Source organism: Phascolarctos cinereus, unplaced genomic scaffold, assembly GCF_003287225.1.
Source record: "Phascolarctos cinereus isolate Bilbo 61053 unplaced genomic scaffold, phaCin_HiC Scaffold_9;HRSCAF=440, whole genome shotgun sequence".
Classification (NCBI taxonomy): domain Eukaryota; kingdom Metazoa; phylum Chordata; class Mammalia; order Diprotodontia; family Phascolarctidae; genus Phascolarctos; species Phascolarctos cinereus.
Genome location: NW_027556402.1, coordinates 98,887,766 through 98,907,371, shown reverse-complemented (window position 1 = coordinate 98,907,371; position 19,606 = coordinate 98,887,766). Strand labels below are relative to the sequence as shown.

General features: G+C 39.9%; 1 protein-coding gene across 1 annotated transcript in view; it reads right to left on the bottom strand.

Annotated features, from left to right (window-relative positions):
• Positions 1-12,517, bottom strand: part of PDGFC (platelet derived growth factor C) — a 236,160-nt gene extending 223,643 nt beyond the window's left edge. The window contains exon 1 of the mRNA XM_020994096.2: positions 11,811-12,517. Within this exon, the coding sequence (XP_020849755.1) occupies positions 11,811-11,928 (118 nt within the window). The 5' untranslated portion in view covers positions 11,929-12,517. The remainder of the gene's footprint in view (positions 1-11,810) is intronic.
• Positions 12,518-19,606: the final 7,089 nt, after the last annotated feature.

Sequence of the window (19,606 nt, the reverse complement as noted above, 5' to 3'; positions counted from 1 at the left end):
TTTCTATCATCTAGACTCAAATCCTCAGTCATCTTTGAATCTAACCTTTGCCTCTTCTAATCCAATCTGTTAGCAAGTCCTGTCGATTCTATCTCTGAAATATAGTCTATACCTTTCCTTCCCTTCTTTGCCCCTAAAAACACCCTAGCTTAGGCCATCACCTTTGCTCCCCTAGACTATTGGAATAACCTAACTGGCTTTTCTATCTTTTCAGATTCCTCTCCATCCTGTACTTTACATGGCTGTCAAAATAGTCTTCATCATGCAGAGTTCTGGTGATATTCTTTCTTGATAAAACAAACAAACAAACAAACAAACAAAAACTCCAACAACCTTCAAAGGTCCCCTATTTTTTTACTGACTATAACAAAAACTCCTATGCCTAGCATTCAAGGCTCTACAATCTGGAACTATTCTGCCCTCTAGTCTTGTCTTACACTTCTCACAGTCTTCCTGGAGTCAAACATCACTAGCTATCTCCCAGACACACCAAGTTGAAAATGTACTAATATTATGGTTTATATCATATCTTATATCTTCTCCTCTGTGTGTGTGTGTGTGTGTGTGTTTACCTAACAGACACAAATATTTATGGAATAGAAGGAAGAATCAAAAATGGTATCTTGTTATCATCTAATCAGGGAAACATGCATTTAATATTAATAAGACCTTCATTAGAAAAAAGGCAAATCAGTGCCTACGGGCATCCCCCGAGCTCTATGGATAGCTATGTGGCACAGTGGACAGAGTGCTGGGCCTGACATCAAGAAGACTTACCTTCTTGAGTTCAAATCTGCCCTCAGTCACTTACTCCCTGTGGGACCCTGGGAAAGTCATTTAGTTTGCCTTAAGTTTCCTCATCTGTAAAGTGAGCTGAAAAAGGAAATGGAAAACCACTCTAATAGTTTTGCCAAGAAAACCCCAAATGAGGTCACAAAGACTCACTCCAACACAACTGAAAAATGACTGAAAATCTCCAAGAAACTCTTTTAGCAACAAAATGATACTAAACTCCTAATATAAACATGAGGCAACAAATAACAGGTCCCAGATAGTCACTGAAAACTACAAATGTAATGAAAATGTTCTTGTACTGTGATTTTCATCTAAATGAATATACAAAGTTCATATTGATTGCCTTTTTGAATCATTTCATAAAGTAATCATGTAAAGGAATTAAATATATGTGACCTGTTCATTCAAGCTACGTTTTTGAAGAAAATGCTATGACTAAGTGTGATTTTTATCACCTTCCCATGCTAAAATTGTTTTTCTAAAGAAATAAATATCTAAAATTATAATAGAGAATTAATGAGGAAATATACCTCCTTGTATATAGATTTTCCCATTTAAAACAACTTTACTGGAATATATCTAATTTTCAAAGTAAAGTCAAGCTTCATTCAGAGGCTGAATTTAGATAATTTCCCTAAAATATTTTCAGGGTAGTAATTCAAGATCCCTCTTTATAAGGGTTCTGATCTTGTTTAATGCCTACCTTTCATAGAATTCTGTATGGAGCCGTCTTCTGGTCTGAATTGGAATATGGTGAAACTAAAATAAATTGTCCTCTAAATCTTTAAGATTCTCCTCTTAGAAACAGTCATACGGGTTCAGAAGCAAGTTGGTGAAAATTTAGGAGGAGGCCCATTGGCTTTGGGCCTGTTCAAAGTCAAAATTATAGTCCACATCTAAGGTCCAAGCAAATGAAAAGCGACAAAGGAACAGGAAGTAATTTAAGGGACTGTCTTATAGAGGGTCTATTATTTCTTAGCAGAAGAAAAAAGAAAATGAAAATCTAAATTTAGTCAGGTCAAGTTTGGGAGCATTTTTATGCATTTAAGCATATGGTATAGAATTCTCAAAGACATATAAGACACAAATGTAATCTCTTTAAATTTTTTCATAGGTTTTCAATTCATTAAAATTCTACTATCCTGGGGGGGCGGAGCCAAGATGGCAGAGTGAAATCAGTGACTTGCTTGAGCTCTCCCCCAAACCCCTCCAAATACTCATAAAAAATGGCTCTAAACAAATTCTGAAGCAGCAGAACCCACAAAAAGACAGAGTGAAACAAATTTCCAGCCCAAGACAACCTGGATGATTGATTAGAAAGGTGTATCGCGCCGGGCTGGGAGCGCAGCACAGCACAGCGTGGGCGCGCAGGCCACAGCAAACCTGGAGCAGGCCTCAGAGGACTGAATCGGGGGCAGCTGTGGAGGTCTCCAGACTCCTCAATCCACCAATGCCAAAGACAATTTAGAAGGTCAGTGAGAAAAGTCTGTTTCAGTCAGTGGTCAGAGAGGAAGGAGGGGTCTCAGCTCCATTTCCCAAGAGCCTGGCCCTGGTGGGGCAGCTGCTTCCCGAGCTTCCAGCCCACAGACTGAGGGGGAATCCAGTGGCTGATCAGAGAGGGACTGCAGGGATCTCTTTGCCAGTGCTTAGGCAGGAATCTCCTGCTTTGCCCGTGTGTGGATCTGGGTCACAGTTCCCAGCGGCAGTGCTGGGGTGAGGAGGAGCGCTGGCTTGGTGGAGCTTGTAGTGGCTGTGCAGAGGAACCCCTCCTCACAGTTACGGGACAGAAAGGAATACTTGTGGTCACAGGCCAGGAAAGGAGTAAACACCTCACCCCTTATCATACCACCTTGGAAGAACTGAAAATTTACAGGTCCCTACAAGTATCTCTGAAAACAGCTACACAAACCCCTGAAGCTTGGGACAGTACACTCTCTACATTGGAAGCAGACTCTTACCTTAACAAGGAGTTTAAAACTCAAGTAATTGGCGGATCATGAGCAAGCAGCGCAAAAAGAGTCAGACTATATTATCTTACTTTGGTGAAAAAGAAGATCAAAATATACAACCAGAAGAAGACAACAAAGTCAAAGCTCCTACATCCAAAGCCTCCAAGAAAAATATGAATCAGTCCCAGGCCTTGGAAGAGCTCAAAAGGGATTTTGAGAAGCAAGTAAGGGAAGTAGAGGAAAAACTGGGAAGAGAAATGAGAGTGATGCAAGAAAATCATGAAAAACAAGTCAACAGCTTGCTAAAGGAGACCCAAAAAAATACTGAAGAAAACAACACCTTAAAAAATAGGCTAACCCCAATGGCAAAAGAGGTCCAAAAAGCCAATGAGGAGAAAAATGCCCTAAAAAGAAAAATTGGAAAAGGAAGTCCAAAAGATTGCTGAAGAAAATACTTCCTTAAAAATTAGAATAGAGCAATTGGAAGACAGTGACTTTATGAGAAATCAAGACACTGTAAAACAAATCCAAAAGAATGAAAAATTAGAAAACAATGTGAAATATCTCATTGGAAAAACAACTGACCTGGAAAATAGATCCAGGAGAGAGAATTTAAAAATTATTGGACTATCTGAAAGCCATGATCAAAAAAAGAGCCTAGACATCATCTTTCAAGAAATTATCAAGGAAAACTGCCCTGTTAGAACCAGAGGGCAAAATAGAAATGGAAAGAATCCACAGATCTCCTCCTGAAAGAGATCCCCAAAGGAAAACTCCTAGGAATATTGTAGCCAAATTCCAGAGTTCCCAGGTCAAGGAGAAAATATTACAAGCTGCCAGAAGGAAACAATTCAAGTACTGTGGAAACACAATCAGGATAACACAAGATTTAGCAGCTTCTACATTAAAGGACCTGCAGGGCATGGAATATAATATTCCGAGGGCAAAGGAGATAGGATTACAACCAAGAATCACCTACCCAGCAAAACTGAGTATAATCCTTCAGGGGAAAAAATGGTCATTCAGTGAAATAGAGGACTTTCAAGCATTATGAAAAGACCAGAGCTGAATAGAAAATTTGACTTTCAAATACAGGACTAAGTGGAACATGAAGAGGTAAACAGAAAAGAGAAATCATAAGAGACTTATTAAGATTGAACTGTTTACATTCCTGCATGGAAAGATGATATTTGTAACTCATGAGAACTTTGTCAGTATTAGGGTAGTTGAAGGAAAAAAATTGTATGTATGTATATATAGATAGATAGAGGCACAGGGTGAGTTGAAGATTAAGGGGTCATATCTGGAGGATAAAATTAAGGGATGAGAGAGGATGATACTCGGAGAAGAAAGGGAGAGGTAGAATGGGGTAAATTATCTCACAAAAAAAAAACAAAAGAAAAGTCTCTCACAGTGGAGGGGAAACAGGGGAAGGTGAGAGGGAATGAGGAATCTTATTCTCATAGGATTTGGCTTAAGGAGGAATAACATACACATTCAATTGGGTATGGAAATCTGTCTTACCCTACAGGAAAATAGGGGAGAAGGGGACAAAGAGAGCAGGGGATGATAGAGAGGAGGGCAGATTGGGAAAGAGGGTAATCAGAAGCAAATACTTCTGAGGAGGGACAGGGTCAAAAGAAAGAATAGAATAAATGGGAGGGCAGGATAGGATTAAGGGAAATAGAGTTAGTTTTTCACAACATGTCTACTAAGGAAGTGTTTTGCATAACTGCACATGTACAACCTATATTGAGTTGCTTACCTTTTCAATGAGGGTGGGTGGAGAGGGAGGAAGGGAGAAAATTTGGAACTCAAAGTTTTAAAAACACGTGTTTTAAAAAAAATGTTTTCACATGCAACTGGGAAATAAGAAATACAGGAAATGGGGTACAGAAGTCTATCCTGCTCTACAGGAAAATAGAAGGGGAAGGGGATAAGAGAAGGGAGGGGAGAGAGATAGAAGAGAAGGCAGACCAGGGGAAGGGGTATTCAGAATGCATGCCATCTTGGGGTAGGAGGAGGGGTGAGAAATTTGGAACTCAAAAACTTGTGGAAGTGAATATTGAAAACTAAAAATAAATTTATATTTAAAAAAAATTCTACTATCCTGTCTCTTTTTGCTTCCAATGATATAGAAAGATAGCAAGTCATTTAAATGTAGACATTTTATTATCTAATTACTCCAACGTGGCGCATTTGTACCACTAAGCCTGACTTTTTTTTTTCTTTAACTCAATGGAATTAAATGATCTTACAAAAGGTCTTACAAAATGTGAAAACTTTTGTTATTTGATGGATTCAGCATATTTTATAACTTAGCCTCATGAATGAAACTGAATAAACTATGCCAAAGGAAAAATTAAGTAGGGTTGCTAACTTACAGTGGCTTGGTATAAAGACAGACTGAACCATAGCACCTCCTGAATTGGCAGGATTCAAAGAAAAAACACCTTCTCATGTGCTTTTCTAGCTGTTAATTACATACAAATTCACAAACAGAAATTTGATGTGAGGTAAGCTCTATGACAACAATAATAATAATAATCATAATCATAATCATAATAATAATCAGAAAAGTAGCTCCTTGGATAGATGTAGTATAAATACTCAAGTCAGACAAGAATAATATTTGATAATTTAATAGCTTTTTAAAGTTGTCAATGTGTCCACACATATTTCACACATTATCTCATTTTGAGTTTCACAACTCCGTGAGGTCTATACTATAGGTACAATTATCCTCATTTTGCAGATAAGGAAACTGAAGCTCAAAGGGTTGAAGTGATACTTTCATCACACAACTTTTATGTGGTAAAGGTAGGATTAGAATCGTGGTCTTTCTGAAGCCAAGTCCAGCTAGCCTTCTATTCACCATATCACACTGCCCCCTCTAAGAAGCAGATAGAGAAACCTTGTGGGAGAATTGCAGATTTGTAGATGGAACCGGACTTCTGGAAGCCATGGAGTTCAGTCTCTCATTTTACAAATGAAGAAACAGATACAAAAAAGTTCAGTCACAATCAGTAAATGTCACAGCTAGGATTTGACCAAGCTCTTCTGGATTTAAGTCAAATGTGTTCATCACTACGCCATAGTGCCTCATGTTAATGCCACTTGATCATTAATAGGACCCTAAGGTATGCTCACCAGGACTGACACCACCATTCACCCAGTATGTGTATTGGCAATGGCACATTTTGATAAAAAATGTGAGATCTGAAAAAAAGAATGTTTGCGCAAGTCAGCCTACAAGCCATGTTCAAAGTTTCCAGTAGAAGGAGCATGGTGTTGTAGTGGGAATTTTTGGATTCGTATCACATTTTGACTTGCCATCCCTGAACAGTGCTGCAATACCATGCTCATTCTTTGTCCCAATCTTTTCCTCTTCTAAATAGGTCCCTTTTTTGTCTAGATCATAAGCCCTCCATCCTTCCCCACCCCCAAACTGTCTTGCTCTCTGCTGGGTAAAAACAGGCTGGTCTGATCAACTCCTCCACCCTAATGCATCAGTCTACCCAGGTAACAAGTAAGATAAAATTTCAGCTTTTTATACAGAATCATTTAACCAAGTTAGACAAATAGAAGAAGGACTGTTATCAGTCAAGATATTTGGGAGATATTTTGTGAATGATGTGGTCTTGTGGCATACTTCAAATTATAGTTATGAATGGAGTAATCCCCACACCTATGTGTTACATTGATGTGAAAGTTCAGATAATTGGTCGTTCACTCTGACAGAACCAAAAACTGAATTTCAGTTTTCCAACTTTGTAGAGCAAGCCATACAAGAAGCAGTTGGATAGATCGCATACTGGCCTCTGAGTCTGAAGAACCAATACGTGTGAATCCACAATAATCTCAACTTTAACATGGACCACCTGGATGACCTTCAACAAATGACAACTACTTTAGATCTGTTTCTTCATCTGGTAAACATGGATAATAAAGTTATCTGTCTCTAAGTGTTATTCTGGTAAATATTTAACAACCAGTTTTCTGGGATGGAAAATGCCCTCACAATGTATTTTTATGTTTAATCCACATTATTAGCATTTTCTTCATCACTTTCTTAAGTTTAGGCAATCACAAAACAACAAATCAAGCCCTGATATGTAGCTTTGGTGACTTCTGAGGCATAAATCTTCATACTGAAATTTTAATAATCAGTGTAAGCTATTAAGAGTTCCCAGGGCCAGCATAAGGATCAGATAAGATAATGTCCAAAAGTCACTTTGTAAACGTTAAAATGCCACATTTTTTTTCACCTATTATATTTTCATTGCTTTCCTCAATCAACCTTATGGGGCAGTTAGGTATTGAAACAAGTAGACTACCTGGAGTCAGGAAGACCTGAGTTAAATTTGATCTCAGATATTGTGTGGCTCTGGGCAAGTCACTTTAACCTTGCTTACCTCAGTTTCCTCATCTATAAAATGAGGAGAATAGCACCTACCTCTCAAGCACTTAGAGGAAGCTTTATGTAAATATTACTTTATGATTAATGACCAGTGATACCAATAACTACTATAGAAATCAAGAGCTAAAATGGGATTCAGTATTCTATGTTCACTGAAATCACAAGCATCTTAAAGGGAGAGAAGCGTGTTTGGCCAATGTGGGCTATAAGAGGGAAGAGAAAGAAGTGTGACATACTGTGGATTTGCATTCTACAAAGTGTTTTCCTGCCCAAATCTATTTGCCTCTACTCTACTGAATTTTTAAAATTTATTAAAAATTTAACTGAATTCATTTTACATTTCCTTAATCATCAAGGAAGAAGATATGAATATATAGGCATACACACATACAAGTGTATAATTTATGGATAATAGTAAACTACACAAAATAAATCAAACTTCAAAAGTCCACAACACTGTAACATAACTAAAGTTAGCTGTCTGACCGCCGTTTCATATCTACTACATTGCTACTAAAAGAAATGGGCAATGAGAGAAATCCTAAAAACCATGTTCTAACAAGGTCAAGGAAATGAAACAGGCATGCAGCTCCACCAACTCCAAAGTGCTACATGCTTAGCTTTTAGCAATAAAGTAAAAATAGACCAGGCAATGGCATTGGGAAAAGGTTTATGACAGTGGGGGAGAAAAGGTGGGTTTTTTTCAGGATTTTTTGTTTAGGTTTTTTAATCTAGTGATACCTCAACTGCGTGACAACCTCAAATGTCGGCAGAGAGGTTCTTAAGAAGCATCCCATCGGGGCAGCTAGGTGGCGTAGTGGATAGAGCATCGGCCCTGGATTCAGAAGGACCTGAGTTCAAATGCAGCCTCAGAAACATAACACTTACTTGCTGTGTGACCCTGGGCAAGTCACTTAACCCCATTGCCTAACACCCCCCCAAAAAAAGAAGCATCCCATCAAGAAACCACAAAAAGGCTCCTAACAGCCAAAATTAGGTTACAAGTCCATGCCCTTAAAATCCATCCAATTTCCTCAAGTGAGAATACCTTGATTCCATTTAGAATCTATTTACTCTTAATTTAGACATTCCAAAAAACTTAGTTATCTAGTTTCCTAGCCTGACAGTTTGTAAGCAGGAAATTGGGAAGGGAGGGGCAAAGCTAGAAGCAGGCACATTGACAGCAACAGTAAGGACCAATGGTGAAAAAGCAGAAACTAAAGCACAACATTAAAAGACACAGGAATTTGTAAAACCCTTAGGAACCTGGGACCATTTACCATGAGGATAAAAAGTCCTAAGCCCTCAAAGCACCCTGATGCATCACTATAGTCATGCATAGTACAAGTCAGCTATAAATAATGACCTCTAAGTTGATAAGAAAGATTAAAATACCTTCAATAATTTCATTAAGTAGGAAGAATATAGAATATATATTAGAATATAGAATATATTTTAGAAATATATGCGTAAAAATCAGCCAATTTCAAGTTTGCACACTTAAAAAAGTAGATGAGTTATCTGAAAGTTACTTTTCCCATTCAATTCAGTATGTGTGAAGACCTGTGTGAAGACTTGCAAGCACTGGGAGAGAAAGAATATTTAAGAAAGACATAGTCTATGCTTTTAAGGACCTAGTTAGGAGATATGAAATAATACACAAATAATTATATTATGAAATAAAACCACAAATGCATAAGGGAACTGAATTTATTTTTGCAGATAGGTGATAAAGAATCACAAGCCAAAATTGAGCTATAAACCAAAAAGCTAATCATAAATTGCATCTTTCCACAAAAACAAAACAAAACAAAACTTTCAGTATAGACTGGGAAAGAAGGTTGACTGACAGATAGATGGGACTTCAAGAGTTCATCAAGAAACTCAAGAGTTCATCAAAGTCATATAAGGAACTAAATTTAGAAGGACTGGCATTTGAACCCATGTCTTCTAGCTACAAATCCAATGTACCATTACTGCTTCCTGTCAACTGGGGTAGGCCTGGAGCCAGTTTAAGCAGGGACCAGAACCCTTGAGAGTTCTTGGAACCCATCCAAGCTTGTGGGGATCCTTGAAGTTGAGAATGAACAAAGGCCAAAAAAGGATCACCATGGCCACCCTGAATCAATATGGCCCTCTAGGGTCTGGCAGTTTGAAGAACATGCAAGGAATAGTACAATGACTGGGTGAGGCGAGGATAGAGAGCCGGAAGCTGATGTCATTTACAAAGGAACATCTGTAGGGAATTTTGTGGTTATAGAATTGAGCCAGTTTCACAAGAAAGCAATAACTAGGAATAAATCAACAATTCAGTCAGAAACACTGGCACAAGGAAAGGGAACTTACAGTGAGTGGCATTAAAAGGCAGCCTATACAATTTAGGAGTTCTCTTTAGAAGTCTACCTGTTATCCCTTCAAAACTTAAAATTATGAAATAGAAAATCTACCTGAGCATGTGCAGGACAACAGCTCCATACTGCCCCCTAGTGCTCTTAGGTCCTCTTCTCCTTGGCCCATAAAGGCCATTAGGCCAGCTCCACTGTTCCAGCCCCCCTCCTGGCTTCTAGTACCCAGGAGAGCTAAACTTAGCAGAAACACTTGCCACCTGATTAGGATACAAGGGGGCACGAATCTTCAGAAAAGGGTTGGGTCTCTCCTAGAAGGGACAGAATGTGGCTTGACTTAATGAACTCCTCTCTTACCTGAATCTGATAGCCTCATGGGTATGTTAACAACCAGAAAGTAGTAGATGAAGAAAATGGCCAGGCAAGGACAAGCGATCTTCCCCTACCCCCACCCCACAAGTGATGAGTGAATCACAGTGAAAGGGCCACAAAGAAAGAGAAATGATGTCAGGTGACAGGTGGAGGGCAGAGAGTACGGGGTGGGGGGAGGAATACAGCCATAGAATGAAAAGAGGTCAATAGTGTTTTTAATTTGGAGCACTTAAATTGGGGGAAAAGTTATCTGCATGAGATGCAATAGTTTTAAAGTGACAAGTATTTTACTGAACTAAGGACAAAGGTTAGTCTGATATCACTCTCCTCAGGGTATAGTTGGGTCTGTAATTCTTTTGATCACTTTTCCCAGAGCCCTTTGCAATTCCTCAGATTAGAGACTGACCCTGGGTTGCTTTTTGATCAACAGCTCAGGTATGTCTACATGTCATTCCAATATAAAGTAGTAAGAAACAGCAATATTAATCTCTGTGGTGAAATTTGGCCATCTTTTATATCATATATTCTATTAATTCAAACATCTGCAAAAAGGCCCATGAGTTCTCTATTTTTATCCAAATTTGTGAACTGTGTTGAATCAGGCTTCAGTGAAGACAAACACTTCTAATGTCTCAAGTTCAAAGCTGAAGTTGTTACTCACCACAGTACTTAAACTGTCTTTTCAGTTATTGTGGTTTAAAGTTATTACACACTCCATCCCTGATTTTCTAGGTATGCATTTGTGTTGGTTTGGCCTGGACAATGTGAAGTAATGGCATTCCTGCATGCTGAAGAAATGTCATACAAACTAATATGAAACATGAATATTTCTATTTTTTTCTTGCAACATTACCAGTCACCACTTGAAAACAGGGTGCTTAATGGTCTAATTTTAGACAGTCTGCATTAACATTGTGGTTTCATGGGCAGTATAATATTTCTATTTACAGTGTTCTTAAAAATGACTTCATAATGGTAGATCAAGAGAAAAGGTGCTTCGAAATCGGAATAATGTAAATCATATGGGGTTCAGAGGCTAAGCAAATTACACACCCTGAAGCTGTCCTGGCTCTATGAAAGGGGCCTTTCTCCAGCTCTGCTCAGTCCCAGCCCAAGGGAACTTGCCTTTGAGAGTTTTCTAAACATTTCAGGTACACTTGAAAGCTGAAAGTAATTCTCATTTCCTATGCAGGATTAGCTAGTTTCCAGCACACACACAAAATAGTCTTCATTCAACAACACATACAAAAACACAACACTAGAGAGTTAAGGACTTAGGAGTACAAAGGTGCATTTAAAAAAAAAAGCAGTGGGGGAGGCACATTTTCAATTTTCTTAAAATCTTTCCAAGAAGTCTCTGTATTTTTTTTCTCTTATTTTCTAGTTGTTTAATTGGTGCTCTTTTTTTAAACCTATAGTGCATTACTTAATGAGAGTGATAAGTTTCCTAAAGTGACAGTAACACACTTATGCTGTATATGTATATTCTCTCTCTCTCACACACCCATAAAGTCAAACCTGCCAAGTCTCATTCATTGTGGCCTTTCAAAGCAGATTCTCAAACTCTCTCCTCGGCCACTGAAAGGTTTTGCAATAAGCTTAAATGAAAAGTTCACAATCCTGCTAACATTTTTCTCATTTTAGCTAGGCTGCAGTTGCACTCACATCACATTGTCAGAGCTTGGTCAGCTTCTGAAGTTGCAAACTACACGTAACCTCGGACATCCCGTGCCAATGCACCGCGCGCACATTTGCATGGGTAGACTATCACTTATGGGCATGTCTGTATTGCACGTACCCACGCACACCAAAAGGCATAATTTTAATGAGCAGAGACCAAGAAACAAGGAGGGAAAAAAAAGGGGGGAAAAAAGGAAGGAAGGAGGGAAGAAAGAAAGAGGCGGGGGTGGGGGTGGGGGGAAGTCTTACCGTTTTGCTCCTTGTTGGTGGAGAACTGGAATTTACTACTCAGATTGGACTCAGCCTGAGTTCCATATCTCTGGCTGGCCAGGGCAGATGTCAGCAGCAGTACCCCGATGAGGTGCATTTGGCTGATTAAGGGGAGAGATCACACACACCAGGCTCTCTTAGATCGTCAAGTCCCGATTCTCTTTCACCACCACCAGGAGAAGGCTGCCTTGGGGTGAAAGCACTGAGCCTGCTCTGGCGGCAGAGAATCGCAGGGTAGTTTCCACATAATCCCATCCAAAACTTTTTCCTAGAGCCCTCTTCTGTGTCTCCAGTTTTGTGTGTGTGTGTGTGTGTGTGTGTGTGTGTGTGTGTTTTGAAGGATCAAAGCAAAATCTGGACCTGAACCAGTTTCCCAAGGTTTAAACAATTCTGAGCTGTGCCGAACTGGTGGGGGGCGGGAGGGGGGGGGAGCGCTGGTAAACTGCACACGCGACCGGGAGAAAGTAAAGGGGGGGAGGTGGGGGAGCGGAGAGGGAAGAGGAGACAAGTCACTTGCAGCAACTCCCAAGCACCTGTCAGCTTTGGGAACCAGAAAGGGACGAAAATCCAAGAAAAAGGCGAGCTGGGGAGCGAAGTGGAGCTTCAAAGGAGCCGATCCTGATCAATAACAAAGCTGCCAATGGATGCAGCTTTTCTTCCCCTTCCCCCTCCCCCCTTGCCCCTGCCCCACCCCCCACCCACCCCCAAAGGGGGGGAGAGGGAAAAAAAGTGTGTGTGTGTGTGTGTGTGGTGGGGGGGAAAGGCTTGGTAGCAGTGTTTGCCGGAGCTGGACAGCGGGCGGGCGAGACGAGCCGGAGATGGTCCCAGATGGCAGGGTGAGGAGTGGAGCAACAGCTCCCACCCCCCCACCCCCCCGAAGACGACTCCTGTTCTTCTGCTCAGTCGGCGGTGGGGAGGGCCAGGCAGGCGGCTGCTCAGTGAGCAGCAGTCGCTCTCCTCTCACTCCAGCACCTGGTTTGAGTTTTACGCGACGAAAGTTCACCTTGTTTGGGTGATGTGCTTTTTTCCCTCTCCCTCCTAGTCTCTTTACTCAAGTCCAAGGGGGGAAAAAATTTAAAAAAAAATCAGCAGTTCAGGGTCCCCATGGTGCTTCTCTCCCCATCCATCCCCCCTCCCGCCCCCCACCCCTGCTCGCCGATGCACTCGTCTTGCCCCCGGTGCAGAGCTTCGGTACTTCTCCAGTTGTCTTCAGATTGGGGGAGGGAGAGCAGGAAAAGTTTGCATGGAGAAAACTCGCTTTCTCCTCCCCCTTTTTTCTCCCCAGTCCCGTGGCTGTAGCAGCACCGGCCGAGGCTTAGGAGGAGGAGGGGATGATGTGCCTGGCCCAGAGCTGCAGACTGAGGTCAGAAACTGGAGCCCCAGGCGGAGGCGAGCCCGCAGAAAAGAGGCTGGGGTTGAGCTGCTGCAAGGTCCTGTCTAGAGGCGGCTGCTGCTGCTGCTGCGGAGGCAGATGGGAGAGGGAGGCGAGCGGGGGAGAGAGGAAGTAGTGCAGAGGGGGGACGGTGGCGGCAGCAGCTCTCTCTCTCTCTCTCTCTCTCTCTCTCTCTCTCTCTCTCTCTCTCCCTCTCTCTCTCTCCCTCCCTCTCTCTCCCTCCCCCTCCTCCCCCTCCCCCTCCTCCCCCTCTCCCCCTCCTTCTCCTCCTCTTTCTTCTTCTTCTTCTTCTTCTTCTTCTTCTTCTTCTTCTTCTTCTTCTTCTTCTTCTTCTTCTTCTTCTCTTCTTCTTCTTCTTCTTCTTCTTCTTCTTCTTCTTCTCCTTCTTCTCCTCCTCCTTCTTCTTCTCTCTTTCCTCCCCTCCCCCTGCCAACTGGTGTTACAACAGGTGCTGTAACAGAAAGGGGTACTGCTGGGCCAGGAGGCAAAAGAAAAAAATAGCCACTCTTGTCTAGAGCCTCTCCCTCACCCCACCCCGAGTTTATGAAGGGCAAAGGGGATCCTGTTACCAAAAAGAATAAAAACGGGAAATGCTTTTTGCCCAACTTCCCCCCCCCCCCGTGACCACAGCAGTTTATTGACTTCTATGGTTATCTTTTTAGTTTATTGTTTATTTTTCCAGTCTCCTAGTGGTAATGGCTATTGGAATCTGACTTGGCTATTGAAATGGGACAGACATCCCCAAACCTGCCCTCCTAACCTTTGCCTAGAATATTTGAATGAAAGAGTGGTTAAAATTGCTCCCCCACCTTCTAAATATCTGGAAGCACATTGGATTTAAGAGACAAGAGTATATACCTTGGATTTTAATAGCACCCCTCCTAATACATTCCCACCCCAGTGTGTGACCTTGGCCAAGTCACTTTTCTACCTGTGCTTTCACAGTTGGTAAAATGAGAGAAGTGTACTAGATCATTTCTGAAATCTCTTTCAACTTATATGATCTCCCATATTTTTGTAACAGCAAAGAGAAGGGAGAACTGCTGGGAAGGGCTTGGGGAAAGGAGTGGAATAGCCTGCTCAGGCCAATGACCTTGAGTGCAACTCGGAACTGTCTGTCATAATCAGAGTTGTACAGTCCATTATGCACTGGAATGATTCTACCCAGTCTTCTGCTGACGCAGAAATGGTATATAAAGGACTTCTGATGGAAAATGATGATGCTGCCCCATATAGCTCTCCAAGGTGATAACTAATGGTCTGTAAACAATTTGTGGGAGTCCTTTGCCTAATTGCTAGGAGATTCACTCATAGAGATTGGGAGACAAGCAGATATTGAGTACTCAGGATGGCTCCCCAGGATGCTTGTGTCAGGATAAAGGTTGCAAACAAAGCTGCTAAAAGCTAGTAGGGAGGGCATATATAATAGGGAATAGATAAAACATTATGTTGTTTGAAATCTTCAATTTTTCCCCTTTCACTTTTACTCCTCCCCGACTTAACCTACCATTTCTTTTACATTCTACTTCTGAAGTATCTCTCAGATCCATTTGCTTTTCTCTGGTTTCATGGCCACCACCCTAGTTTAGACCCAAATCATCTTTCATCAGAGCTGTATGTAACCTGTCCTCACAACTGCTGTTCCCCTTCTCCAGAAACTCCAGTGGCTTCAGATCAGTCTTCTCCAAGATAAAAACACAAGGTCCTCAGGTTGGCCTTACCTTTCCAAACTTAATGTGTTGGATTCCTTGGCCTCAAGTACTCTCTATTCTAACCTGTCTAGCCTGCATAGAATTTCCTCTTTCTTGTGTCCCATGACTGACATACATACCACACTCAACCCCTGCATCTCAGATTTTCTCAGCACTTCTAGCTTACTCCAAAACAGCTTAGGTACAGTCTTCTTTTTGAAGTCCTGCATGATCCTGTCTCCTTGTTTCAGTTGTTAGTGCTTATTCTGCCCTCAAATCATCCTGTGTGTGCTGATCTGTTTACACATGTTCTCCTCCCTCCCAGCTCTAGAATGTAAGCTACTTGAGGGCAGGACTTTTAAAATTTTGCCTTTGTACCTGCAGCCCCCTATCACGTACCTTGCAAATGCCATAAATTTAATGAATGCCTGTTAGGTTGGATTGGAATGATACTGTAATAAGCACTTAACAGCGAATCTTAGAGTTGGAAAAAAACACTCTTGGAGTCATCCAGTACAAAACTCATTTTACAGGAAAGGTAATTCCATAGAAGTAAGATGACTTGCCCAGGGTCACTCGGTGGTAACTAATGGACTAGCAGCTGGCTCTTCAAACTACACAACAGTACTTTTTCTACCACAATGCCAGCACTCTTTACTTAAATTCTTCAAAATTGTGTTCCCCTATGATGTATACACTTCAAGGTAAGAGAGAACCTCCATGTTTCTTATAATATAAATGGTACCCAGTGCAGTACATGTTATTCCAGATGAAGGTCTTATTTTTGTCCCAGAAAGTGCCATCTTAATTATTAGGTACTTCCTGAGAGAGAAAGCAGTGCTAGTACTAAGAGCACAGGGCTTGAGGTCAGAAAAAAAGGGTTTATTCTTTTGAATCTGTCACTTAGAAATTCATATAACATAGATAGTAATGAAAAGAGCTTAAGTCAATCTATCAAACATCTAACATTTATCGAAGACCTATCATACACCAGGTATTGTGCTCAACTATTCCTGATGTCACAGTAGTTAGAGGGCCAGGCCTGGAGTTAGGAAGACCTGAGTTCAAATGTGACCTCAGACACTTACTAGCTGTGTGACCCTGAACAAGTCACTTAACCATGTTCCCTCACTTCCTCATCTGAAAAATGAGCTGGAGAAGGAAATGGCAAACCACTCCAAGTGTCTTTGCGAAGAAAACCCCAAATGGAGTCAAAGAGTCAAACACGACTGAAATAACTGAACAACAACATTTTCAATTGAAGAAACTAAAACCTAGAATGAAGTGATTTGTCTGAGGTCATGTAGCATGCTAGTAGCTTAGCTGGAATTTGAACCCAGGTTTCCTGACTCATAGTTCAATGTCCGTTTCATTTGGCTGGGAAGCTGTGTCACAATAAGCAAGTCCCTTAACTTTTCTATATCTCACTTCCTGTATCTATAAAATGGGAATTCAAGCTAACTAGACTTTATTTTAGAATTTTAGAATATCATTTATTTAGAATTATCATTTATTAAAACACCTACTATCAGCAGGACAGTAGGCATGGTCAATATACAGGCAAAACAGCACAAACCAGTCTCCTGTCCAGGATATTCCTTTTTAACTAGGTTGATACCACCTAATTTATTTATCAGATTGAAGAAAGCAATTTGTAAGCCTTAAAATTCTAGAATATGAACGTGTGTTATTTGCTGCAGTAATCCTTCAGCACATATAAATTCAAGAATTCCTTCCTTTTATCACATATCTATGTGTCTATGTATATATATATATATATATATATATATATATATGTATATATACATATGTATATGTGTATATGTGTACACACACACACACACACACACACATATATATATATATATATATATATATATATATATATATATATACACATATGTATGTCCTTGCAAATAAAATTCTTATGTTTTGTTAAAACAAGTCATATTTTATAGGCACAAAGGAAATTTCTATTTAAAGGACACTGTGTTGAATTCATTTTTGAAATCAGAGTCCCTTTGTTAATATAAATAGTAATTTCCTAATTTTCCAGTATTGTCCGTCAAAAGCATTTGTTAAGCATTTTCTTTGTAACAGTTATTGTGATAAGTGATGGAGGTACACTGAAAGCCAAAAAAAGGCAGTCCCTCCCTGCTTTCAAGGTTTAGTTTAATGGATAAGACAACATGTAAATAATTAGATGCCTATATGATTTATACATATCAGATGAAAGTAATCTGGAAGAGGAAGGTATTTGCTGCTGGGAGGGAGGAGGGGGAAGGGGGCTGAAAAGTCCTCTTTATGAGAGAGGACTTTCATCTGAGTTTCAAAGGAAGCCAGGGAAACTTGAAGGAGGAGGACGGAGTCAGGGACTATTCAGGACATGGAAGACAGCCGTTGCAAAGGCAAGGAAATGGAAGATGAGTGTTTCGTTTGAGGAACATTAAGTAGGCCGATATAGTTGGATTGTGGAATTAATGAAGGGGAGCAAAGTATAAGTAAAGTGAAAAGGTAGGAAGGGCTCAGGTTATGAAGAGCTTTAAATGAAAAACACATAACTTTATGTTTGGTCTTGCTAGTAATAAAGAGCCATTGAAAGTCATTGAGCAAGAGGGTGACATGATGATACCTATGATTTAGAAAAATCACCTTGACAGCCCAAGGGAGGATAGATTAGAGTTGAGACAGATGACAAAGGGAAATTGGTTTGAAGATTGTTGCAAGACTCTAGGCAAGAGATGATAAGGACTTGAACTAGGGTTATAGCTGTATGAGTAGAGAGAAAGGGGCATACATATAGGAAGGGTGCTGTAAAGGTAGCAATGACAAGGTTTGGTAATGGATTGGATTGTGGCATAAATAAGATTTAAAAATATATGAATTTTGTATATTTCATTAAACATTTCCAAATTACATGTGAAAAAACCCACTTTATTCTTTTTTTTAAATTTTGAGTTCCAAATTCTCTCCCTCCTGCCTCTCCCCCTCCCCTTGAGAAGATATTATATTATGTAGGTGAAACACATGTAATACATATGCATATATGTAATATATCTATATATAATTTAATATATAATAAACAAACATTATGATATCAATTACCTATGTGAAGTCATGGCATGAATAAGATTGAGGAGTTGAAGATGACGCTGATATTGAGGGCCTAGGTCATTGGGAAGAAGGTGGTGCTCTATATCAGGGTCAGCAAACTAAGCTTGTATGGCCTGCAGCCCACAAAGTAAGAATGGTTTTAACATTAAAAATGTAAAATCTGTTCTTCACTCACTAGCTATTCGAAAACAGGTGGTGGACCAGATTTGGCTGGTAGGCCTTAGTTTGCTGACCTCTGCCCTAGACAGTAACAGGGAAGTTCAGAAAAGGGAAATATTTCAAAAGAAAGATGATGAGTTCTCTCTGGGGCATGCTGAATTTGAGATGCCTAAAAAGTATACGTCTATCTGTACTTCTTTCTGGCCTTCCTTCTCTTCTCTGCATTTTGTACAGATTTTTTCCATTTTTCATCTGTTTGTTGTCCTTGCATTTCTATCCTTAAATGTCACTAAGATGACTTAGTTGGAACTTCCCTGCCAAATGTTTTTGCTGTAGACTTGTTCTCCGTTTCTCTGCTTCTTAATATTTTGTGAACCAATACTGCTCTCACTCCCAGAGTATCTTCTTGGCACGCCATCTGATCTTTAGCCTTTGCCTCTGTCTGGAATTGAAGGCGGCACCCTTGTGAATCTAAGCTCTTGATGGTTGATTATTTCACTTTTTCTTGACCAGTCTCAGTTATAGCACTGCATTTTTTAGTTATCTCCTTGCTGTGCATATTCCATCTCCTTCCAATTCTGGCTATGTACTTGTTGTCTTCCCTTGTGACAGGGGTTCTTAACTCTTTTTTGTGTCCAGTGATTCTATGGACCCCTTCTCGGAATAGTATTTTAAATGCATAAAATTAGATACCTAGGATTTTTAAAGGAAACAAATTACTTTGAAATACAGTTATCAAAGTATCATTTTAGATGTCAGTAGACCCCATGTTAAGAACCTCTGTCCTATTAAAATGTGAATTCCTTGAAGGTAGGGACTGTCCTATTATTTGTGTCTCCAGTGTTAAGCACATTATCTGACACATAGTAAAGACTTTATAAATGCTTATTTATTAATTTATAATCTATCTTTTTTCTTTCCTTTGCAAACAAGTTTATATGCTAAACTAGTATTGTACTTGCCTCCTTTATCTCAGTGTTTGAGGAGATCAAATGTTTTTGCTAATTTAGACATTTTTATACTCTTTTGGACTTCTCATTATGGCAATTAATTTCAGTAACCAAATTTTCATTAAATCATTTTAATTGATATTAATTTATCCATTCTCATTTTTTTTTAGCATACATAGCTTGTTTGAATAGTTCAGGTTAGAGTTGTTTAAATTATATGTCATATTTTTTCTCATTTTATTTTCTGATTTTATATTAATTTTCCCCCATTTTTCCTCAATGAACACCAAATAAAATGAGCATTGCCACTTATATTGTAGAACATAAAAGGTTTGTACATGAAATTGTGAATCTTTATTATGTAGGGCTTGCTTTATTTTTCAAGTAACTTTCTACTTCTCTGTGATTTCCTCCAGCCTTCCCACATCCTTCTCTTCACTCTACTTCCTATCTCCCTCTCCAAATTAA